The sequence below is a fragment of the Spinacia oleracea genome, chromosome 6 (genome assembly GCF_020520425.1).
Source record: "Spinacia oleracea cultivar Varoflay chromosome 6, BTI_SOV_V1, whole genome shotgun sequence".
Classification (NCBI taxonomy): Eukaryota; Viridiplantae; Streptophyta; class Magnoliopsida; order Caryophyllales; family Amaranthaceae; genus Spinacia; species Spinacia oleracea.
The window spans coordinates 15,346,836-15,371,022 of record NC_079492.1 but is presented as its reverse complement, the minus strand read 5'-3'; the positions used below and the strand labels follow the sequence as shown (position 1 = coordinate 15,371,022).

General features: G+C 39.3%; 4 protein-coding genes and 1 long non-coding RNA gene across 5 annotated transcripts; all 5 read right to left on the bottom strand.

The window, feature by feature from the left end:
* Window positions 1-4,456, bottom strand: LOC130464271 (anthocyanidin reductase ((2S)-flavan-3-ol-forming)). Its single transcript, XM_056833744.1, has 6 exons — window positions 4,231-4,456; window positions 3,203-3,369; window positions 2,004-2,204; window positions 1,195-1,354; window positions 702-915; window positions 1-317 (listed from the first exon to the last, which is right to left on the bottom strand). The coding sequence occupies exons 1-6, from the start codon at window positions 4,376-4,378 to the stop codon at window positions 164-166; spliced, it is 1,044 nt and encodes a 347-aa protein (XP_056689722.1). The 5' UTR covers window positions 4,379-4,456; the 3' UTR covers window positions 1-163.
* A 1,952-nt stretch (window positions 4,457-6,408) lies between these two features.
* Window positions 6,409-8,346, bottom strand: LOC110789684 (receptor protein kinase CLAVATA1-like). Its single transcript, XM_021994390.1, has one exon. The coding sequence runs from the start codon at window positions 8,344-8,346 to the stop codon at window positions 6,409-6,411; it is 1,938 nt and encodes a 645-aa protein (XP_021850082.1).
* Window positions 8,347-9,120: 774 nt separating this feature from the next.
* Window positions 9,121-12,197, bottom strand: LOC110789695 (uncharacterized). Its single transcript, XM_021994400.2, has 2 exons — window positions 10,477-12,197; window positions 9,121-9,854 (listed from the first exon to the last, which is right to left on the bottom strand). The coding sequence occupies exons 1-2, from the start codon at window positions 10,997-10,999 to the stop codon at window positions 9,190-9,192; spliced, it is 1,188 nt and encodes a 395-aa protein (XP_021850092.1). The 5' UTR covers window positions 11,000-12,197; the 3' UTR covers window positions 9,121-9,189.
* Window positions 12,198-12,352: 155 nt separating this feature from the next.
* On the bottom strand, window positions 12,353-24,187 carry LOC110789696 (protein HEAT-STRESS-ASSOCIATED 32). The gene is made up of 5 exons (XM_021994401.2): window positions 23,896-24,187; window positions 13,879-14,070; window positions 13,574-13,784; window positions 12,846-13,069; window positions 12,353-12,730 (listed from the first exon to the last, which is right to left on the bottom strand). Exons 1-5 carry the CDS (start codon window positions 24,022-24,024, stop codon window positions 12,620-12,622), a joined length of 867 nt encoding a protein of 288 aa, XP_021850093.1. The 5' UTR covers window positions 24,025-24,187; the 3' UTR covers window positions 12,353-12,619.
* LOC130462585 (uncharacterized) lies at window positions 14,077-22,355 on the bottom strand. Its single transcript, XR_008923129.1, has 3 exons — window positions 21,789-22,355; window positions 21,018-21,521; window positions 14,077-20,878 (listed from the first exon to the last, which is right to left on the bottom strand). It is a non-coding gene; the product is annotated as an uncharacterized lncRNA (long non-coding RNA).

Below are 24,187 nucleotides of genomic sequence, written 5' to 3'. Positions count from 1 at the left end.
TAGAATAAAAACCCCCATTTTTAATAAGGAGTAGAAGATTTTTTTTTTAGTAGCAATTTTGTTTCAATCAAGGAAAACATTAGTCCTCTAAATGTCATTTAGAGTTTATTATATAGTTCTAATAAAACGGCCGAAACATAGCTTTAGTAGATGATAATAATAGCTAACAAGATGTCTCCTTCAATAGACCCTTGCTCTTCAGATACTCCACAGTTGATTCATAGATCTCTTCAATCCCATTCTCGAACTCAAACCCCTCGTTAACGAGCTTTTCTGATGAAAGAATCAGCTTCGCCTTTGAAGGAAATTCTCTGAAACTGTAGTTTCAAACATATCACCGTATAAAATTTTAATTTAAAATTATCACCTTATAAAATCATAAACTTTTAAAGTTATCACCTGTTAACGGATTCTGTTAATTTTTCATTAACAGGTTTTGTTTTTCCTCCAAAATTTCCACTTTTGGGTTTAAAATTACTACCTTATGCAATCACAAACTTTCAAAGTTACTACCTGTTAACGGAAAAATTGACAGAATCCGTTAACAGGTGATGAAGGTTTGTGATCTTATAAGGTAGTAATTTTTAATTAAAATTTTATAAGTTGGTAAATTTGAAAAAGTGGACTTTATATGGTGGTAATTTTGAAAATTTTCTAGTTCAATTATAAAAAAAAAAAAAAAAACTAGTTTGAAAATGTACTCTGTTGGAACATTATACTGAGGGTATCTGTTGCCTAAAAACTTGGCAAGATCAAGAACATTAGTGTTAACAGCGCAGCAGATATAACGCCCTGAAGCAGATTTGTTCTCAGCTATGAAAATATGTGCACGACAAACATCCTCCACATGTGTTATAGAGATCGAACCAGATAGTAATTGCATGCCCTTCATACCATTTATAAGGGACACATTTCCTGCAAAAAAAATGCAATATGTTTTTATTTTTTTTATTTTTAAGAAAAGTAAACAGAAGTTAAGATAGTCTTTTAAAGATTCCTTAAGGTTATGAATGTTGGAAAAATTTCCTCTGTCAGTAGGTTAAAAACTTAAATTCATCAGCGGAGATCTAGTTTGTATTATAAATAGAGGGGTACGCCCACAAACACATACAACACACAACATTATATTTTCCCATCAATAATATATTTTAACATAGATGATCATGTTTTGAGTTCAGAATGAGAATTATGGACCTGTTAGCAAGCATGTAGCAAGACCGATGCTGCTAGGGATATCAGGAGTGAATGCAGCACCGGAAATCAAAGATGGTATAACGGTAATGAGATCGAGGTTGTTTTCCTTTGCGAATTTCCAGGCTTCTCTTTCAGCTAGTGTCTTTGATACAGGGTAACCCTGTAAACAATCAAATAATAGTGTAAGTCTAGACTTGTCAAAAACCGTCCCGACCCGAAAATATTGGGTTTTGAACAAAATCTTGTGACCTGTAACTTCAATGTTAATCGAACCCGAACAACCCAAAAAGTAATGGGATCATCATCTGACCGAGCCCGTTTTTTACCCGACCGATTGAAAACCGCTGTTTTGTAGTAACAAAATCAGATTATGAGTAACTTTAAGCAAAATAAACACGTTATTGTTACTATTGTTGGGTGTAATATGATTTTGATTTGATTATGAGTAACTCTAAGTACAATAAACATGTTATTGTTGCTATTATTGTGTATGATAATTTGTTGATTTGTGCACATATTCTGTGTATTTTATTGAGATATAGTTATACTTATCACGCAAATTAATGAAAATATAATACCCGTTTTAAAATAACTCAATCAGTTGGGTCGTCCCGAAATCAAAAGTTATATATGGATCATGAGCACGGATTTGTAAATTCGAAATCGAAGTGACCGACCCGAATTAACTTGAACCCGAAAGTAATAGATTAAAACCCGGCCCGGCCCGACCCGTATGATAGGTTTATGGTGTGACATATTCAAACTACAGTGGCAAATTCAAATGGTAGTATAAAACTTGTTTTAAGTACCCAGAGAGGTGGTTTTTTGGAGTAGAGGAAATCAACATCAGTCCAATCCTTCTCACTCATCACAAGACCTTCCTCGGTGAGGCTATTGATCGATACAGCAGCTGCAGATGAAGTCATTACAACGCGTTTCACAGACTTTGCCTTCGCGCAGGCAGTCAATACATTCGTTACTCCTTGGATTGCAGGCTTAATCATATCTGCCTGTCAATATAAAAACACATGAAGATCTTAACTAACTAATCTCTGATCACCCTTTTAAATATCAGAGTTAAAAAATATTGAACTCTCGAAGATCTTATTCCCTCCGTTACTATTTAAGTGTCCACTTTAGAGGAATTCACGCAGTGGCGGAACTAAAAATTATACATAGGGGGGCCAGATATTAATATATAACTTTTAAAAATTGAGGTAGCTAAGAATCGAACCTTGTACCTCCTTATAACTCCAAATTTTAAGGAAAATAACCGGCCACTTGAGCTATACTAGACATTAGCTTTTATAATACATATTTAATACTTGAACATATCATAGGGGGGCCATGGCCCCCACCAGCCCCCCCTAATTCCGCCCCTGAATTCACGGTGATTAAGGAAAATGAAAAGTGTGTAAGAAAAACAATGATTGAGATTTTTTTTGGAAAAATTGACATAAAAATCCCACCTTTCACTCATCTTCTCAAAATAATCTCAACTTTGGATTATTTTGTAATAATCCCAACTTTTGGATATATATTTTTAAAATAATTCAAACTATCAATTTCTCTATGTACAATAGACCCAAAATGGATTAGTAATGACAAGAAAAATAGACTTCGGATTATTTTAAGAAGGTAACCCTAAAATTTGGATTATTCTTAAATAATCCAAAGTTGGGATTATTTTTAGAAGATGTGTGAAAGTTGGAATTATTTATGTCAATTTTCCCCTTTTTTTTAGGAAAGGATAAAGTAGATAATTATTTATTGATAAAGTACAAATAAAAGTGGATGTAGGGATGAAAAAATACGAAAAGTGTAAAAAGTGTAAGAAAAAACAATCCTGATTTATGAAAAGTGTAGTCAAAAAATGAAAAGTGAACACTTATAAGAAAACACTATTTTTGGAAAGTGGACACTTAAGTAAGAAGAGAGGGAGTAACTAATTAATTAACCATCACTTTTGAAGATTGGAGTTAAAAATGTATTCTAACAAGATTTTTACCTCAGGGTCCTGAGAGGCAAAGTTGACAGGAGTTGCGACTAGGAAAACAATGTCACAGCCTTCTACCGCAACATCAAAGCTCCCTTCATCAGTTAAATTTGCTTTGAATATCTTCAAGTGGCCAAGATCTTTGAGTGCTGAGAGGTGTGAAATCTTCTTCTCATCACCTATACATTAATCAATCTCCCAAGTCATACAAGCACTTTTTGTACATAGAAATCATGTATGCTTTAGTCCTGTTTAAAAGACGGGTCGGGTCAGATTTGGGCCGAGCTATGCCAAAAAAGTATGTCCATTATGTCGGGCCAGACATGAACAAAAATATCTGCCAATTATGTTAGGCCATTGCGGGCCACAAACAAAACAAAAAAACTCCCATTATGTAGGCCATTCCTGGCCTCAACCCAAAAAACTGTCCATTGTGAAATCTTCTTCTCATCACCTACGTTAAATCAATCACCCAAGCCATACAAGCACTTTTTGTACATAGAAATCATGTATGCTTTAGACCTGATCAAAAAGCGGGGTGTATTGGGTTCAAGCCGGGCTATGACCAGATAATTCTGCTCATTATGTTGGGCTCGATCGGGCCATAGCCAGAGTTCTACCCATTGTGTCGGGCTGGGTTAGTATTCGGGCCGAAAAAAGTGGGACTAATACCAATTTTGAGTTGCCCAAAAACCAAAATCCGCCCATAAAATTTTAAAACCGGGGAGTTCCGGTTCGAGGCCGGGCCATGACGAAACAAACTTGACCATTATGTCGGGCCCAGACAGGGCATGACCAAAACCCTGCCCATTATTTCGGGCCGGACCATAATCCGGGTCGAAAATAGTGGGATTTCCGGCCAGGCGGCCAATTTTGAGTTATCCAAAACCCACCCAAAAAATTAAGTTGGTTCAGGCCCGAAAAAGCTCCTTGAAATCTGCCCGAACCCTACTATTTTTCAGGCCGGGCTCAGGATGATCATCTCTAGCATGCTTTCAAGTTTACGAGTTAAGAAACTGATACAAGAAAGAGTTACGTACCAGGGTCTCTAGCAGTGGTATTGACAGAATAGCCCTTTCGCAATAACAATTTAACAAGCATGGATGCAACAAATCCTGTACCCCCAATGACGCATGCTTTCGTGGTCTTCTTCTCTACGTGATCAACATCTTGTACTACTCCCGCCATTATTATAATTTTGAGCTCTAAGCTAAAAAAATTCGCTTAGTTTAATTGATAATCCATTCATATGTTAATTTATGTGTCTCTCTCTTATACTCCATAATGTACACAAAAATGTAAGAAACTAGTTGGTGAAGAGTTTTGGTAGGTGAAAATGTGATCATCTAATACAACGAGAAGGTGAGCTCGTGACCTTTGTATTCATAAACATCAAACTCCAATTCTTAATTCTTACCAAAACCCACCTCACGCCCGCGATCCGCATTCCCAAGAGTACCGAGGCCCAGATCAGCGCACGTGTGTGATATGTGTCCACTCATACCACTTTCACACTATCTTAAACAAGAATTACACTGGAGAATATGAAGAGCTTTTTCCACGTGGGACTCTCTTATTTTTCACTCTCTTTTTCCTTTGTGTTTCCCGATGAGAATTTCCAACAAAAACTTGTTTTTATTAAGGCTTGAGTCAAAATTATGTAAGGAGATTGAGGTATCTCTATCTTGTTCGTTGTACAAATGGGATAAATGATGAGACTTATTACTGTACTATTTAAGTAATTAAATGTGACTATCTTTTTAGATCGGTTCAAAATAGAATATGAAGCAAACAAATATTGACCCTAAACCAAATATGAAGCAAGCAAACAAATATGACATTTGCCTAGGGTGTGCAAATACGGGTTCGGTTACCCGTTAGAAAATTATTTCGGGTATCCATTAGTTTGGGGTTGCAAAAATGCCGACCCTAAACCATGTCCACAACTATCGGTACTCGCTTTTTCGAGTATCGGGTTTTTTCCGGTCGGTTCGGTCGGGTTATGATTCACATTAATATCTGATTTGTACAATATCAAATTGAATAACATAAGAATAAAATCAAACATTAGGTTAGCAAAACATACTCGGCAGTAGCAATTTCGAACATTAGTAGACTCAACATGATAATATCCAATAGTAGATTAGCAAATTTAGGGGGGAATACTAAAACTTTCAATACACTAAAATTGATTGTAAAAAATGGGTTAAATGATTTATTTATTAATTTTTTTTTAGTTAATTTATAATTTCGGTCGGTTCAGTTACCCGTTTATTTTAAAACGAAAAATCCGACCCTAACCCTATTATTTCGGTTCGATTAACCGCTTTTTCGATTCGATTTCGGTTTTCCGGATTTTTTGCACAGCCCTGACACATGGACAGTCTGCACAATAAAATAATAGGTGTTTAAACTAACTAATAACCTCAATATTGATCCAAATAAAAATTGATATTGTAAGATTTCTCGTAATAATCTTATTGGTAGAGTAATATGAAGTAAACATGAATAGACCCCTACAAGGGCCACAACTCCTATTTGAACTAAACGAACTAACCCAATACTAACCACTGGTTCAAACCTCAACAAAATAACCAACATTTGAGCATTTTACCTTTCGAACTCTGTCTGTAACTCACTAGAGGCTCGGAAAACAAAGAGAAGATGGGTACGAACGAGATATCCAGCAATCAGGATATTTTTTTTAACAAAAAAGGGATTGTCAGACAACCGGTTCACAAGAATCACAAGTCGTTCATCTACCGGCTTCAATGATTCAAAGATCAATACAGAAAGCTAGCAAATCACAGTCTGATCGCTAAGGGTGTGCAAAAATTGGTCCGGACTGAAAAATAGACCAGACCAGACCGAAGGCAATGGGTCCGGTCTTCTGGTCGAGAAATATCAATTTCCGATCTTCGATCTGGTTTGGTCAAAAACCCAAAATCATCCACCAGAGCTGATTTCTGTTCAAGTAGGGTCATACCAATATAAATTAACGCTAATTATATAAATTAAGATTTTTTAGTCTCTTGGTAAATGTGGGACATTAAGATATTATTATTAATTAATACTCCACTTACTTAACAATATTCAAATTACAGTAGTGTTTGTTTTTTTATAGTACAAGTAAATAACATAGTCGACTTTATTGCAAAGCATATGATTAATCAACACTAGCTAATACAAATTGAGTTACACCATATGATTAATCAACACTAGCTAGAATACAAGAAAATAAAGTACAGCTTACAAGTAAAGAGTATAGTTTTGAATGTCCCTATTTGAGAACCAGGAACCGAGCTTGTAACAGCAGCTGAAGCACAAGTTGACTGAAATGGAGAGCAAAGGTTCGGGTTACCGGTAAAAGAATCCGCCTTGAAGAAAGAAAACTGTCCATCAGTTGGGATTTTACCTGAAAAGTTGTTATAAGAAAGGTCAAGTGTCACTAAACTAATCATATTCTTCATTTCTGTCGGAATTTCACCAACAAAATGATTTTCTGACAGATTCAGACTGCTCAAGATCCTCAGGTTTGAGATCTCATCTGGGATTCTTCCACCAAGATTATTGTTACTCAAATCCAAGGTCATAAGAGATGAGCAATTTCCTATTGATTTCGGTATCACCCCATGAATGTTGTTCTGTTTTACATTTATGACTGATATGTTTTTCAGACTGAATAATTCATCAGGAACGTTTCCTGATAACTTATTACTTCCCAGAAAGAGTTTCTGTAATCTGACAAAGTTCTGAATATAAGGAGGAATACTTCCTGTGATGGAGTTGTTAGATAAATCTAGAGTCGCGAGTGAATCTGCTGAGGTAAAAGTAAACAAAGGGAGTTCACCAGTTAAATTGTTGTGACTAATCTCAATGATATTAGCCATTGGCAAGTTCAAAATTCCAGGAGGAATCGAACCATTTAACGAGTTTGTTGATAATCTGACCCGAACCAAGGACTTGCAGGCTCCTAGCTCATCAGGAATTGGACCAGAGAAAGAATTACCATACAGTATTAATCCTTGTAGTTTACCACCTTTGCATAGATGTTTTGGAATTGGACCTTTGATTTGATTATCTGCTACATCAACCCACTCAAGCTTCCAATTCTTGCCAAGATTTTCCGGGAGATGACCGTTGAAGTTGTTGTCCCATAGATTTAGTTTCTTAATCGTAGGAAGCTCAGGTATCGGACCATCCATTTTGTTGGAAAATAGGTTGAGAAGTTCAAGATTCTTTAGCTGGGAAAAACTTGCAGGTATAGTACCTGTGAGTGAATTATCAGAAAGATCAAGTGCATCCAAGGTTGGTAAACTACCTAATTCAGTTGGGATATGACCGGTAAAGTTGTTACGTTGCAGGTAAAGTTTCTCTAACTCATTCAAGTGACTCAAAGTTGAAGGGATTGTACCAGAAAGGTTGCAACTAGATGCATCAAGAACTCGAAGTGATCTTAATAAAGCCCATTCAGTAGGTATACCTCCTTCGAAAGTGTTGAAGTAGCCCACATATAAGAACTGAAGATTCGATAAAAGTGATAAACTCGAAGGAAGTTTACCAGATAGTGAATTACCATTTAGACCCAAGTACTCCAAACCTTGGAGTTGTGAGTACTGAGATGGGATCCCACCTGAGAAGTAGTTTCCTCCAAGACTCAGATGCTTCAGTTTCTTAAGGTTCGCGGGTTCTTTGGGTAGTGGGCCCGAGAAGTTGTTGTTGTAGACATCCAAGACTTGTAGCTGGATCATTTTGATTGAAGGGAAATCTCCACTTATATTGTTGTTGGAGATGTTGAGGACTTGCAAGGATGTTAAGTTTGCTACTTGGGGTGGAAGATTTCCTGTCAGATTAGTAGCTGCTAAAACCAGAGTTTTCAGCTGACTAAACTGACCGATTTCAGGTGGGATTGATCCGTATAGAGGTACATATGAGATGTTTAGACTGATTACTCGAGAGTTTATGTCGCATGAGACTCCTGAAAACGAGCAATGTGATGTAGGAGATGAAGATTGTTTCCAGTCTTCAAGGGCTATTCTTTGAGGTCCTGCTAAAGAGGCCTTCAGTTTTAGCAGTAGTTCGAGTTCTGTGTAACCATAGCAGAAAGTGGAAGAATTTAACAAAATCATCAGTGAAATTAAGCAATAATAAGCCATCTTGCTATGGATGAAAAACATAGGATATGTATGATGTCTGTGTAAGATTTATCAAATAAGTTGAAGAAGTAGATTATATGGTAGATAAACTAAGCAATGAATATGTTCTAGTTTAGAGTGCATCTTTACTGAAAACATTAAGGGAATCAGCATCTTAGGCTCTTTTAGAGTATGCAAAAGTAGGCGAATTTGCAAAAGCTTTTTATAATGGGGATGATTAAAGCAACTTTATGAATTAACAAAGCAAGTTACAGGGGTTCAAAAAGGGAAGAGGAATTAGGAAAGATAAGGAACAAGCATATGTTCCAAGGGCCCCTATTATTTCGAAACGGAGGAAATAACTTGTTAATTTAATGCGGCTATTAAAAAAGCGTTTTTTATTCTGCAACGTGTCCGATGTAGGATTCCTCTTCCCTATTTTATTTTATTTATGTTACAATTATGGTTAAGGGAAATTCCCATTAGTACACTTGTACTATTGTCGTTGGAAAAATACTCGTAATATACTTTTAATTCTAGCTCCCATAAGATCTGTGTATAATTCCATAAATTACATACTTCATTATATTGCTTAATTCTTCTACTCCCTCGTAAAACTGTTCAAAATTCCCCATTAGTCTTTCGAATCTAAGGGTACTCGGCCGTTATATGGAGGATATCCTAAGAACACCCTCCAAAACTTGGAAATGTACCTTCATGATTTCTAAAGAAATCCAATATCAAAATTTGTTCAAGGTCAAAAAAAAAATTAGAAAATTAAGAAAACCAAAACTGTTGTCCATGCCTTTTTAACTGTTTCCTCTTATTTCTGTTTTAAGACTGTATTTGCCTGTACAGCTCTTTTTAGAGCTTGCAAATGATGATAAAACAAGGGAGTAAAGCTGTTGGTTTTAACACAAACAACTCCTCAACATGGGAACTATTTGATCCCAGTTTTCCAGCCAAGGAATCGAACCCGGATCTTCTACCACCTACAAACTCCTGAATATTCTCGACCATTGGCCTATGCACCCTTCCGGCAATCGCCCGGCATACAATCAAAGCCTTCTTTAAGGCCATGCTATGGTTTTCCTTCTCCTCGGTGCCGAACTCTATGCTTCTATACGCACTCTCGCTCGTCGAAGTAGTAAATATTCCCAAAATACTATGGTTTACCCCATCTTGAGTTGAGAATCCATGTCTTAGAATGCAACAAACATTGCATCTTTGCAAAGTGCAAAGACTTGAGGACCCTTTTTTGCCCAAGGAGCATGCAATTGTTGTGCCATAGAATCTGAGGAGTTCATTGCCATCGGCTAAGAGACGGGGATGCTTCTTGGCATGTTGTAGCCTGTGTGCCCGGATTTTAACCATTTCTCGGTATTCTTCGAATTGTGCTAGCTTTGTTTGTGGGTTATGGACTTTCAAGATCTTGTCGATTCGTCCTCGATTCTCGGTGTCGATCCATCCTGCCTTGAAAATCATCTCTATGACTTTCCTAGATGAGTCCCCTTCAGTGACTTCAGTCACTGCACCAACAAGTATAAATGAGAAAATATCCTGAATCATATACTTATACTAGTGGTGCACATTCAGAAATACTTTTTTGTGGTAATCAAATTTCAAAAATGCGGTTGGGTCAATTGGAGACAACCTCTCTGCAATTGCAGGGGTAAGGTTGCGTACGTCCGACCGCCCCTTACCCTGCTTCTTGAGGGAGCTTCTTTAAGGCAATGGGGTAATGATATTGATAATGATAATGATGAATCAAATTTCAAAAATGTATATTGATTTTGACCTCCAAGTCTTTGGTCAAACATCTTGAAGATTTTCTTTTTGGTGTGAATGAGACGGCAACACAAATTACAAATGGAGGAGAACGTGATATCTATCGCAAACAAACCCTCAGCCTTAGACTCTACCTATTAAGCCAGCATGCTTTGACTTTAAAATTTAATGTACTTACAAAAAGTACCTAAAAAAAGAAGATACATTTCCAAATGTTGGCCCTAACATTAGATTCTTGATATCTTGCCTAATCTCAAATGGTAAACATTTTTATTAAAAACAGTATGACCATGGGAGAAATCAACGGAATTTAAGGTCATCATGAATAAATGAAATTGTATTGGAGATAAAATAGTACTATACCTGCATGCTTGGAGAGGTGATGTTCTTCAGCATCCTGCCTAGCTAATGGCTCACCACATTTATGACATGTTTGCCCACCACCATTGCTCAACCTTTGACAACGAAACGAAGAAACACGGGTACTCCCGGGCTCATTAGAAATACTCGAGGGAGAATCAATCCCCAAACCAAAAGTCTTCAATGTTGGTCTTGAGGCAGGGGAATCACCAGCATTATTATGAACTTGATCCCTAAGTTCAGAATTGGTGAATCTGACATGATGTGTAACAGGGTTAATCAAATCACTGCTTCGTATCGACATCGGGCTGCGATTTGATGAGTTTTGTTTGACTCTCCTGCCACCATGAATCACATCATCCAGGGTTGATTTACATGACAACGACGCCGATGGCGGCACGGTTCCTCTTGACTTAGGCTTACAGCAGTTGTTCTTGCTCTTTTTTCTGGGTCTTGGTTCATGAACCTCAGATGAGGTTGACTTGCAATGCAATGATTTCTTTACTGCTATCCAAACAGCTGACATTTTCTCTTTTTTTTTTTTTTTACTCTGTTACTTTCATTTTTGAGTTTAGAATAACTTATACTCCACAAATTGGTAATCAAAGAGGCTAGAATCTGTTTTTATGGAAAGCAATTGAAATGTTTCTTTATCTGTCAAAAACTAACCATATAAGCCAATTCTGATTTAGTGATTTTTATAATTGTGCATGCAATTCTGGCAACTTGGTTTTGTTCCTATATTTGTTGATGCAGCAATAATTGTCTGGGAGTATGTGACAATAATTCTCGAAACAAGGAAGTAAAAATAATGCTATGGTAACAATTATCTAATCTTCCTATTTTGTCACAGTCATGGTATCGTCTGGCATGTCTGCATTAACAATTACTAAGTACTTACAAAAACGAAGTATACAATGTTACTTTCTCTGTTTCTAACTCCGTAATATTTTTTAATAGTTTGTTTTCATGCTTGTAGATGTTTAACTTCCGCAAAAAAAAGTTATTATTCTTTTGGAGAAAGATTAAGCAACTTACAAAGTCAAAAAAGGATTTTATGTTGCATTAGGGTGCAAATTTTTAAAAATAAACCCCTATAAGTTGCATAAAGTAACTTATTTCTTTACCAATGTGGGACAAGCGGACAACTCTGTGCGTGGAACTTTATACTTAAATTACTCCGTATTTCGTACTATGTACTACTCCATATCTAATTATCTACCATTTACAACTTTATATAAAAGTCGGATCAATTACAATTCACGTTAAATCAATTTATTTAGTTTTGGGCGCAAGTCAAATGCTAGTAATTGGTATCAAAATTCAAAACCATCAATATGTATGATTGTTCAAGTACCATGTGACAGGATAACAAGTTCTAGTAAAGAATATTAAAGCATGAATATATAAATTGCAGAACAAAAAGGTACTCCTAATAAACAGGTATTAAAATAAAGGGATTGTATAGATCCATGACCTTTCATCCTTAAGTTTGTTGTGTGAGTTATGACCAGACAATAACACACAAAATATTATTCTTGTAGTACAGGATCTCATTTTTTTCAACTCCCAATATACAATTGCAACCGCAAGTTGCCATATGTAAAACCTTTGTTCCTAGGCTGGCATGTGTTGGTTCAAGGCTTCAAGATCATACCCCCGTTTAAGAAGAAGAAAAAAAAAGTGTGACAGATCTCTAAAGATTATCACCATCAGTAAAATCAAACATTTTCCGTAAAATCAAACTAACATAACCAAGGGGATTTATTTTAGCATAACCCTAAATTTGATTACCAACTTCCCTATGCTAAGAGCACAGATTCTCACACTCTCTCTCATGGAGGACTAAAGAAATCAATTGTAGGAATGCTATAATCAGTTCCCAAAACAAAAGGGTAGTAAATTCCAAAAGTACAAATTTAGAGCACCAAGTACAAACCAGGATCTACATCAGTTAATCAACGACCACAAAAACAGACATCACATAGCAGTACGCTTATTATAATATCTTGGGACTACTGATAGTTACAAACTGATACAACTCTTCCACATGTTCTTTTTAGGGTACAGCTAGCAGGAGTGAAGTTAGATACAATAAGAGACGCACACAGAGACACAACAAAATACCACATTTGCAAAGTTCACCTTATAACAGACGATATGCAGAGCCGAGAACCGACATGTGATTTTTGCCCACATTGCGTCCACGGAGGCACTCCAGATCCACCACTTGGGAGTGATCCACAAAAAGGTTCACCTGAAAGTGTGATTATAAGAAATACAAATTATGTTGCATTTTGAACGTCTAGCTCACTAAAGAGAACAAATTACTGTATTTCAACAAATTACGAACGGCAGATAGAGTTCATTACCTTAGGACCATACTGGCTGACGAACCAATCAGCTGTTCTGGCATCTGACGCTTCAAACATAGTCTTCTCAACTCCTAGCCGGCCAATAATCTTGGCGATGATATCTGCTCTTAATGATTCAGCTCGACGGCAAACATCTTCAGCATCAATCATTATCATGTCTGCCCCAGCCTCCAGACATCTCTCTGCCTTTCGGATTAGGAGGTCTACGTCTTCAACAAAATCTATACATGCAGAAACAGAACAGCCAAACACATTAATTCATTGCAGGACAGAGTACTGAGATTTCCATACAGTGTAGCACCTTTTGGAAACTTCATGGAGTGAATTACCTATTACTTCTTTCATCAACTATACAAGAGTATCCAAAAAAACAATAGATCACATACACAGAAGATATCAATGAGAAGGGTTCATCTAAACATTCTTAAACTACCACATAACAGTTCACTACTTCACTCATTTTTAAGCTGGTCCAGGCTTTTAGTAAAAAGTAGATCCACATGCTTTTCTCACAAACCTCTAACTGGAGACCCTCCGGAAGATAGAGAAGACAAAAATGGATAGAAAGTAGAGGCATACTCCGTATGATTGAGAAAGACAAATCATCAAGCTATCCTATCTTCAGGGAGCACGTCAAATATTAGACATAAAGTTATTATACTTCAAACAATTTCCGAATCAAACACGGCAAAGAATATTACATAGGAAGAAGAAAGTCTGTTTACCATAAGATCGGGGCCTTGGGGCTATATATGCCCCGTATGCTCTATTTCCAGACAATGGTATATCAGACTTGTCAAATTTAACTGCAAACTGAGGCTTGACTTTCAGACCCGCTCCCTTAATCATATGCACATATCTCAAAAGAGTTTCTTCAGGGAGCTCAAGTGACCCCACGTCTAACTCGATTGTGTTGAAACCCAAGCGCTTACATTCCTGAAGAGACCACACAAAGATTTCAGAAGAACATTAACTACTAGAATTTAACTGTAAACAAGTGGAAGGGGGATAAATCCTGATTACTAATCACCTCTATGTAATGATTCAAAGCAGATGGCCCTTTGCGAAGAAAATGTTCACCCCAATTACCGGTACTGATATAAACATCATGCCTGCGAGCCATGTCGGTCATCCTCTTAATATAACTCTCTGGCGTTAAGCTATCAGAACCTCCAGAAAACTTCAGACCATCAACAAACTGGCCCATTGACTCAAAAACGTCCTACAGAAGTTAGAAAACCAATTTAGCCAATAAACATTGGACAGAAGTCCGCGTCCATAAAAAACAAACATTATAGCTTATTATGGGGGAGAGGGGGGGACTATCATCAACAAAATTTCTGTCAGAGATACAAAGAAAAATATCCCCAAAAATAATAAATCAACAACAAAAAGTTTCAAGTGTATTAGTCTGTGGAACAAAAATACTTATGCTTGGCCAGCATATCATCTCTAGGATAATTTTCTAATTTGCAGCCTGCAAGCTGCTTTATGAAACCAATTTAGCAATAACAGAAATTGGACATAATTCAGAATTCAGTGTGCACAAAAATAAAGACTATAGTTTGTTCTTGGAGGAGGGAAAGGATACTACCATTAATGAAACACCATCCAACATATACACAGAAAAATATCCCCAAAAATATATACACAAAAATATACTTGTATATGCTTGGCCAGCGTAGCATCACTGGGATGGTTTCTAACTTCCGGCCTGCAGGCTGCTTTATGACAGTTGGACTGCTTTACACAGAAAAATAAAGATATCTACTAAGAAAATGTGGCAATCTCTTCAACGTAAACAAGCCTCTCGACTCTCGTACAACCAGACAGATTTTCTGCAGAAAAAACTATTTCGGGAAGAAACTAGATAATCGACTAGAAATCCATGGTTCGTAATTCCAGAAGCCTCCTCATTTCTGCATTTAAGGACAGGAATTGTTGGGAACTTGGGACATTGAATACCCTCTCCAACAGTGAAAGAATACTTTCAGAGTTTCATATATTTTTTTGTCAAGTATAGAAAGACTATTAATTACACTTGCCCTGAATATGAGAAAAATAGAACATCATGCCTCTTCCAAATGTTTTACCAACCCTTTAAGATCTGAGATGAACTTCTACAGATCGAAGTAGCAATAGACATGGCTTTGAAGAAGGGATAAAGCTTACCAAATAATATCAAGAAAATAAAATTACAAAACATATGGTTGACCCTTGCATTTAATTGGACACTAACCAACATATTATAACAAATTCAATCCTTGTTCCACGCATACTTGCATAAATAAAATGATCTTCAACCAGTAAAGCACGAGAACATCATGTACTCCTTGCCTGATAATTTGCTGGTACCAAACTCGAGGAATCTAAATTAAACCCAAGCAACAATGAACAAAGATGGTGATTTTAATGTCTAAAATCAAGATCAAAGCTTGAAATCACATTTTCTGCTAGTACTAGCTTTTAGCCTTCCAAAAACCAAGATGGGAGAGGCAGGACCGCAGGACATATCCTACTAATACAGAAGACATGTAAGCTTCATCGTCCAACTTTCAAGCATGGGTAAGGCGCTACATTACTGCATGATCCACCAAACTACCCAATCCTTTAGGAGACAGTAGGACAGAACTGAATTCGCGTCATACTCCATATAATTTTGTTCAAATCCAAGACAAGTACCTATGTCTCAAAGAGGATGTGGCAAGAGTTGTATATCCTTGAGGTCAAAGGTAAATGTTTATTTTCAAACATTATGATGTATAGTCCAAAGAGGCATTATGAGTTCAGGGACTCGGATAAGCTTAGTTTAAAAAAGTGCGCCCAAGGCGCGCCTAGGCTCAAGGCTCACCTACGCTCAGCCTTCGGCGCCTTCAGCTCTCCAGGCTTAATGATGTCAACCAAGCGCGCGCCTTCGTGCGCCTTTGTGCGCCTTAAGCAAGGCGCAGCGCCTTGTGCGCCTTCGATCTTCAGGCGCACAGGCTGACGTGAATCTTTTATTTACTTTTTTTTCTTTTTTAATGATATAAACATACCCCATGTGACCTATCAACGGTCATATCTCTACAACCTAAGCTTTTTGGTAGTGGCAGTAGCATAATATGAGTTAATTTTCATATTTCCAACTTGTAATTACCATGGAAGGTTCTAATTCAAGCACTCCATCGACGTGATCACGCGATGCTTATGAAACGGCAAGAAAATATTAAATATGACACTCCAATAGTATTATGTTATTTTGAGTATAAGTTTTGTTAACTTTGTTCTATACCGAATTTTAAGGTTTACTAGGAAATTATGTGCGCCTCGTATCTGCTATACCCCAGCATAACCCACTGCTGATTCAAACTTACACAAGAAGAGAGAAGAAGCTCACGCAACCGGACAAAGGGGAAGTTGAATCACAGCAGAGTGAGGAAATGCACCAAGTAGTGGAGGCAGCCCTACAAGTACATTAAGTCAGATGTCCTATTGAAGCTGCCATTTTGTCTTAGCCTACTTTACTTTAATGCTTTTGTTTTCTTGTGAGAGTTTTTGTAATTAAAAGGGAAGGGAAGAGAGGCTGGACAAAATCATCTTGAGAATTATTAAGTAGATTGGTGGGAGAGTGGAGAACCTCTCGAATGTTCTCAGAACGGTAATTGTAAACTTACACTCTATTTATCAAAGTTACAACCTTTCCTCTATCATTGTGTTGTGTTTTGCTGTGAGTTGCATAGCAGGTACAGCAGCAGCAGTGGGTGTATTGCAGTTGGTATCAGAGCAGATACGAACCAGGGAAAGGGAGAAAGAACTCCAGAATGGTGTCTTCACACACACAGAGGCTAGATGGATTGGAAGGGAGAATGGAAAACCTCGAAGGGACAATTCAACAGATCCTAGCAGAGGGCATGGCAGCTTTCCAGAAAACTCTGACAGAGAAATTCATGGAGAAAAGTGAGGAGGATACAAGGAAGAACCAGGAGACTATGGAGGCAGCGGCGGGTCGACTTGAAGGAAGAATTGATCGATTCCGGGAGGACCAAGGTACGCAAATAGCCTTGATGCAAAAGGACCAAGAGAAATTTCAAAGAGAGATGAAGGAGTTGATGACAGGGGTCAAGAAGCCACCAACCTTCCAGCAAGACTTGGTGCACATTGAGGAAGAAGTGGATTCAGCATCAAAAGGAGGAGGACAGGAAAAAGAAACTGGCCGGATTTTTGAGAAGGGAAAAAGTAGTGGTGGAGGGAATTGGAAGTACCGGAAAATAGAGATGCCTTTGTTTGAGGGGAGTGACCCGGATGGGTGGATATTGCGAAGTGAGAAGTACTTCATGGTTTGTCATCTCACGGAGGAAGAAAAGGTAGATGCAGCAGTTGTGGCTATGGAGGGTGATGCATTGAAGTGGTATCAATGGGAAAACGGCAGAGCTCCTGTCAAGTCATGGTCTGATCTGAAAACCAGAATTTTGCACCAATTCAGGCCGATGAATGCGGGCTCACTCCATGAACAATGGTTGGCTACGGTACAGACGACCACCGTTATCGAGTACAGAAAGCGATTCATAGAGACGGCTTCTCCCTTGAACGATGTTCCTGACAGTTTGTTAATGGGGCAATTTATCAATGGGTTGAAGGAGGAGGTGAAAGCAGAGGTACGGCTACTTAACCCATTAACTCTAAACCAGACAATGGAAGTGGCGGCTCGGGTCGAAGAGAGAAATAGGGTTAACGGAGCCAGGAGGATTGGGCTGGGAAGTTTGGGCCAAAATCGACCCGGATCCTTCTCAATATATAATCGTGGATCCGCGGGTTCATATACTACTGGGTCAAGCATGGACTCCACCCAACAACCCAAATCAGTAGGGGGTGTGGGCCAGAGCTCAGTTGCTAACCAGCCCACTTCTCATACAAACTCACACAAAGCAGGCCTCATGTCTGCTACTGGTTCACAAACATCAGTAAACTATAATCGCTCCAGTTCAATAATTCCAAAACCCAGTGGGGGATTTCGCCGGCTAACCGAGAAGGAGCTTCAAGAGAAAAAGTCGAAGGGGTTGTGCTTCAAATGTGATGACAAGTGGGAAATTGGTCACCGTTGCCGGCGACGGGAGCTGAGTGTACTCTTAATTGATGACGAGGAGGCGGCAGAATGGGAACGCAAAGAGGAGGAACACAGATCTGAGATCGCCGAGGATTTCGCACCCGAGGTAACTCTAAATTCTGTCGTGGGTCTCTCTAATCCAAAAACAATGAAGTTGTTGGGAGTTATAGATGGCCGTGAGGTGGTGGCGATGATTGACCCCGGCGCCACACACAATTTTATTTCTTTGAGGACAGTGGAAGAACTGAAAATTCAGGTGTCTGGGTCAGGGGGTTTTGGAGTCTCCTTGGGAAACGGAGAGTCTGTACGAGGCACTGGTGTTTGCCACGACGTGGTGTTGATTATCGGCGACGAGGTGGTGATACGAGAGGATTTTCTGCCCTTAAATTTGGGAAATTCGGATGTGATATTGGGAATTGAGTGGCTCGAGAAACTAGGTACAGTAAAGAGTAATTGGAAGTCTCAAACAATGAGTTATCAGCAAGGAGGGCGAACCATCAGTTTACGGGGAGACCCATCCTTAGCAAGAACCCGAATATCGTTGAAGGCGATGTTACGTACTTTACGCAAGGAAGGTGGAGGAGTTTTACTAGAGCTGAATGAGATGGAAGCGAGGGGAAAGGGAGATATGGAGCAAGGGGGGCAGATTCCAGAGAACTTGAAAGGGCTGCTAGCTCGTTTTCAGTCGGTTTTTGAAATGCCATTAGGCCTACCACCAATCAGAAACAGGGAGCACAACATTGTTCTGCGGGAAGGGAGCAATCCAGTGGGAGTAAGGCCCTATCGTTATCCTCAGTTTCAGAAAGATGAGATTGAAAAACTCATCAAGGAAATGTTAATGGCTGGCATCATTAAGCCCTCGACCAGCCCGTTTTCTAGCCCGGTATTATTAGTCAAGAAGAAGGATGGTTCGTGGCGATTTTGTGTGGACTACCGGGCACTTAATAGAGAGACAATACCCGACAAATATCCCATACCAATCATAGATGAGCTGCTCGACGAGCTACACGGTGCAGTTGTGTTCTCTAAACTCGACTTGAAATCGGGTTATCATCAAATTCGGGTGAGAGCCGAAGACACCCCGAAAACCGCTTTCCGAACCCATGAGGGGCACTATGAATTTCTGGTCATGCCTTTCGGGTTGACAAATGCACCGGCCACTTTCCAAGCATTAATGAACGAGGTATTTCAACCATTTCTTCGTAAATTCGTGCTGTTTTTTTTTTATGATATCTTGGTATACAGCTGCAGCAAATATGAGCATCACGAACATTTGAGATTGGTGTTGAGTAAGTTGGAGGAGAATGAATTATACGCGAACCTTAAGAAATGTGAGTTTGGCAGGGAAAGAGTCGCTTACTTGGGTCATATAGTTTCTGGAGATGGCGTGTCAGTTGACATGGAAAAGATACGCGCTATGACAGAGTGGGTCAGGCCCAAAAATTTGAGAGAATTACGGGGTTTCCTAGGATTAACCGGGTATTACCGGAAATTTGTGTGCCACTATGCACAAATTGCCCAGCCTTTGACTGATCAGTTGAGAAAAGACGCCTTTGGGTGGACAGAGAAGGCGACAGAAGCTTTTGAAAGATTGAAACATGCCATGTGTGCGGCACCCGTTCTAGCAATGCCGGACTTCAGCAAGATATTCATAGTCATAGTAGAGACGGACGCTTCGGGCTTTGGTTTGGGAGCTGTGTTAATGCAAGAGGGGAGGCCCATTGCCTTCTACAGTCGAGTTTTGGGCCAAAGAGCTCAGTCCAAATCTGTGTACGAGAAGGAACTGATGGCTATATGTCTTTCAGTCCTTAAATGGAAACACTATTTATTGGGAAGACGCTTCATAGTGAGGACAGATCAGCAGAGCCTTCGCTTTATAACTCAACAATCAGAGATTGGGGCCGATTATCAAAAATGGGTGAGTAAATTGATGGGCTTCGATTTTGAGGTGCAATACAAACCGGGCACGTCCAATCGAGTTGCCGATGCCCTATCCAGAAAGAATTATGGTGAAGTGGAGCTTGGCGCGCTGAGTTCTTCGCACGGGGTAAGGTGGGAGCAGTTGGAAAAAGAAATAGAAAGGGACGCTGTGATACAGGAGATAAAAAGGGCCCTGCTGGTTGGAGAAAAGAAAAAGGACTTTGAATTAATTGATGGTAGAGTTCTATATAAAGGCAGGTTAGTCATTCCAAAGTCGTCAGCTCTTATACCTACATTGTTACAGGAATACCATGCCTCTGCCGTCGGCGGACACGGAGGTGATGTAAAAACTTATCTCAGATTGGCCCAAGAGTGGTTCTGGCCCGGAATGAGGAAGATGGTTTTCGAGCATGTCGGGAAATGTGATGTCTGCCAACGAAACAAATGCTCACAGCAGCGCCCAGCAGGTTTAATCCAGCCCTTGCCTATTCCGTCTCAAATTTGGGAGGATGTGTCTATGGATTTTGTAGAAGGCTTGCCACTGTCAAGGGGGGTGGACTCAATATTGGTGGTTGTGGACCGGCTATCAAAGTATGCACACTTCATAGGCCTGAGGCACCCTTTTACAGCAGTGAGTGTGGCTGAATCCTTCATCAAGGAGGTGGTCCGTTTACATGGATTCCCATCTTCAATTGTATCAGATCGCGACCGGGTTTTTCTGAGCATTTTTTGGAAAGAGTTGTTTCGTTTACAGGGCACCCACCTCAAGAGAAGCACCGCATATCATCCCCAAACAGACGGGCAAACGGAAGTGGTAAACAAAAGGCTAGAGGCATATCTGAGATGTTTCACTTCTACACAGCCACGAGCTTGGGCCAAATGGCTGGCATGGGCCGAGTATTCATACAATTCAGCCCCCCACAGTTCGACAAAAATGAGCCCATTCAAGGTCGTTTATGGCAGAGACCCACCTCCAGTAATTAAATACAATAGGGGAGACTCCACTGTGGGAAGCGTAGAAGAGGGTCTGCAAGAAAGAGATCTGATGTTAGATGAGTTGCGCTTTAATTTGGTAAAATCCCAGCAGCACATGAGAGAAGTAGAGGATCAGAAGAGAAGAGATGTGGAGCTAAAGGAAGGAGATATGGTATATTTGAAGCTCCAACCTTATCGTCAGAAGTCCTTGGCCAAGCGACCCTTCGAGAAGCTAGCAGCAAGGTTCTACGGCCCTTTCCAGATCATTCAGAAGGTGGGCAAGGTAGCTTACAAACTTCATCTGCCCTTGGAGTGCAAGTTACATCCAGTTTTTCACATCTCACAACTCAAGGCTGCAGTCGGCTCCAACATCGGTCCTGTGAACATTCCCACCCAACTGACTACTGACCTTGAGCTGGTGGTAGAACCAGAGGAGCTAAGGCGAGTACGGACTGTACATAGGAATGGAGAGGCAGCCACAGAAGTTCTTGTGAAGTGGAAGGGTTTGTCTGAATTTGAGGCTACATGGGAGGATGCCAACATGATCAATTTGCGTTTTCCTGACTTCCACCTTGAGGACAAGGTGAGTTTTTTGGGGGGGAGTATTGCTATACCCCAGCATAACCCACTGCTGATTCAAACTTACACAAGAAGAGAGAAGAAGCTCACGCAACAGGACAAAGGGGAAGTTGAACCTGCAGAACCAAACATCACAGCAGAGTGAGGAAATGCACTAAGTAGTGGAGGCAGCCCTACAAGTACATTAAGTCAGATGTCCTATTGAAGCTGCCATTTTGTCTTAGCCTACTTTACTTTAATGCTTTTGTTTTCTTGTGAGAGTTTTTGTAATTAAAAGGGAAGGGAAGAGAGGCTGGAAAAAATCATCTTGAGAATTATTAAGTAGATTGGTGGGAGAGTGGAGAACCTCTCGAATGTTCTCAGAGCGGTAATTGTAAACTTACACTCTATTTATCAAAGTTACAACCTTTCCTCTATCATTGTGTTGTGTTTTGCTGTGAGTTGCATAGCAGGTACAGCAGCAGCAGTGGGTGTATTGCAGTATCCAAAAGGCGCGCGCTTGAGCCTTGCGCCTAGGCTCCATGACCCTTGTGCGCCTTAGTGCGCCTTGTGCCTTTTTAAACTAAGCGGATAAGTGTAAACCACCACATGCACAAGTCTTGCTAGTAACATAGTGTTGAATGTCCTGACAGAGTGGCAATGGACACACCAACTCGTCTGCCCATTCCATCCGCCCCTAACAAGGGCATTAAAGTAATCAACAGATTAACAACTTTGTTGCAAAGGCAAAGCAAAACCAAGATTGTGTTTCAATTTGGAGAAGACTTTTATCCTACTTGTGTAAGGACTAAGCAGCACTGAAACTCAATCTAAGCACCCTAAAAGGCCATAATTACAATGGGACTTAATTTTTAGGGCATTGTAATGGAACTTCTCATGTTCAAGGGAATCATATTTTTATCCAATTACGTTGAGAGTCAGAGTAGCTACAGTTCCCCATAAGCACTCCAACCAGAAAGAACCAAGCTGAAAGCACTTGGAAATGTTGAACAAGACAAGACTAGTGAAGTAAGAAAGGTCAGGCATGAACTTGCCGACCAGACCTCAGCACAGCCGCATAACACCCTACACATGAAAGCATCTGATAGCTCAAATACTATCATAATTGGGGAACGAGTTTCTCATTGGGGCACGATTCTGAGTTTATGACACATTGGTACTTGCTCTCATGCCCTCCAAGACATATTTGCATTAAAAGGGTAATAAAAGTCGGACTAAAAAAACGAATGCACATGAAGATGATGATAAAGAGGATGTGGTGGTGATACAGTAAATAAGCTAATGATGTTATGAGGAAACGAGAGAGATAGGAGGATTATTACCCTCATTATGATGGTAATAGTTACCCACCCTCACACTAGAGTAACTCTTACCCCAAAATGAGGGTATCTATTCCCCTCCCTCTCTCCCCATCACACCATCACTACCTCATTTTCCCTACAATCCCATCATTACTGCCTTATCTCTCCCTACAACTTCGTTTTCTTTAGTTTGACTTTTATTACCCCCTTAACACATCACCCTCAATCCAAGCATGTCCTAAAACTATTCTAGTTCTCTTTATGCTCAACTACTTAACTTAAGGGGGATTTCTCAATTAAACCCCCAAGGGTATCTGACACTTACTCTTCTCGCAGGGCAAGGAGTTTCCATATCGTTTCCCTCAGTTTCAACGCTCAGAACTTAGAACAGTACTAATTAGAATTACTGTTCTTCGAACACGGACAAGATTCCATATTACAACAAACTAGAGGGTCTTATAGATTATAGAATGAGTTAAGCTATTGAATATTGATGCTAGGCTAGGTGACCAACTGGATACCATATCATTCGTACTTCGTAGCACTAGTAATATGACAACTAAATCCAGACATAGGTAATACCAGGAAAATCAAAATTGACATAATTGAGGCCAAATTACGTCCGACTCAGTAACCAACTAAAAGCATTATCCGCCTTAAACTAAAAATACAAATGAATAATGACACAATGTGTGGGAGCAACTAACAAAAGCAGTCAAAATGATTGAGCATGTACAAAATTAAGAGTTTTGCAACAAAGTAGCCATATGGCCATTCACATTGCATTAGCATTAAATATATATTTCCTAATTTTGGATTTTACGACAAAAACAGCGTTCGGTGTTACTCGGTGCTTACTAATAGTTACTAATAGTCTAAAGTTATTTGTAAAAACATGTATTAAACTATTAAAATTACGCAATACTCATCAACCTAAAACATGAACTCAATTCTTATCTTCTGCAATCTAAGTTCATGCAGCTGAAAGCCTGAAATGAATCAAATTTACCTAACTACGCTTCATCACATAATTACATATTCACATCATATCATACTATCTTGTCTAAAATTGAGTAATCAAATTCAAAATTTCCACAATTTTTCTCAATAACAACACTTCACATTTCTTCAGAAATTGACAAAATCATAATCAACCAAAATTCAAGTAAATTATTGAAGAAATTACTACCTCGAGAACATTTTGAGAGAAGAGAGAATACTGAGGGCCGCGAATTTCAGTGACGCCGAAACTTCTAGGCTTCTCCGGACGATCTTCCTCTTCAAAGAAGCTCTTCCATCTCAGCGACGACGCCGCCATTAGTGTGTTTGAGAGAGAAAATGCTCCAGAAATGCAGGAATTTCAATTCAATTGAGTTTCTGAGAGAAGAAGAAGATATCAGGGATTTTGGAGATGGTTTATTTCTTGGATTTAAGGAGTTGCAGAATAAGTAGGTTGGTTGTTTCTAGAGAGCGCTCAAAGC

What these genes read in the sequence shown, in the direction of transcription:
- LOC110789696 (XM_021994401.2), bottom strand. Translation starts at nt 24,024, where the DNA reads ATGGCGGCGTCGTCGCTGAGATGGAAGAGCTTCTTTGAAGAGGAAGAT. An exon ending in TCTCTCAAAATGTTCTCGAG is followed by an intron (nt 14,071 to 23,895) that starts GTAGTAATTTCT and finishes TAACTTCTGTAG; the next exon opens with GACGTTTTTGAGTCAATGGG. An exon ending in TCAGCCAGTATGGTCCTAAG is followed by an intron (nt 12,731 to 12,845) that starts GTAATGAACTCT and finishes TCACACTTTCAG; the next exon opens with GTGAACCTTTTTGTGGATCA.
- LOC110789695 (XM_021994400.2), bottom strand. Translation starts at nt 10,999, where the DNA reads ATGTCAGCTGTTTGGATAGCAGTAAAGAAATCATTGCATTGCAAGTCA. An exon ending in TCACCTCTCCAAGCATGCAG is followed by an intron (nt 9,855 to 10,476) that starts GTATAGTACTAT and finishes TTGTTGGTGCAG; the next exon opens with TGACTGAAGTCACTGAAGGG.
- LOC130464271 (XM_056833744.1), bottom strand. Translation starts at nt 4,378, where the DNA reads ATGGCGGGAGTAGTACAAGATGTTGATCACGTAGAGAAGAAGACCACG. An exon ending in CCAAAAAACCACCTCTCTGG is followed by an intron (nt 1,355 to 2,003) that starts GTACTTAAAACA and finishes GATTGTTTACAG; the next exon opens with GGTTACCCTGTATCAAAGAC. An exon ending in TGCTACATGCTTGCTAACAG is followed by an intron (nt 916 to 1,194) that starts GTCCATAATTCT and finishes TTTTTTTTGCAG; the next exon opens with GAAATGTGTCCCTTATAAAT.
- LOC110789684 (XM_021994390.1), bottom strand. Translation starts at nt 8,346, where the DNA reads ATGGCTTATTATTGCTTAATTTCACTGATGATTTTGTTAAATTCTTCC.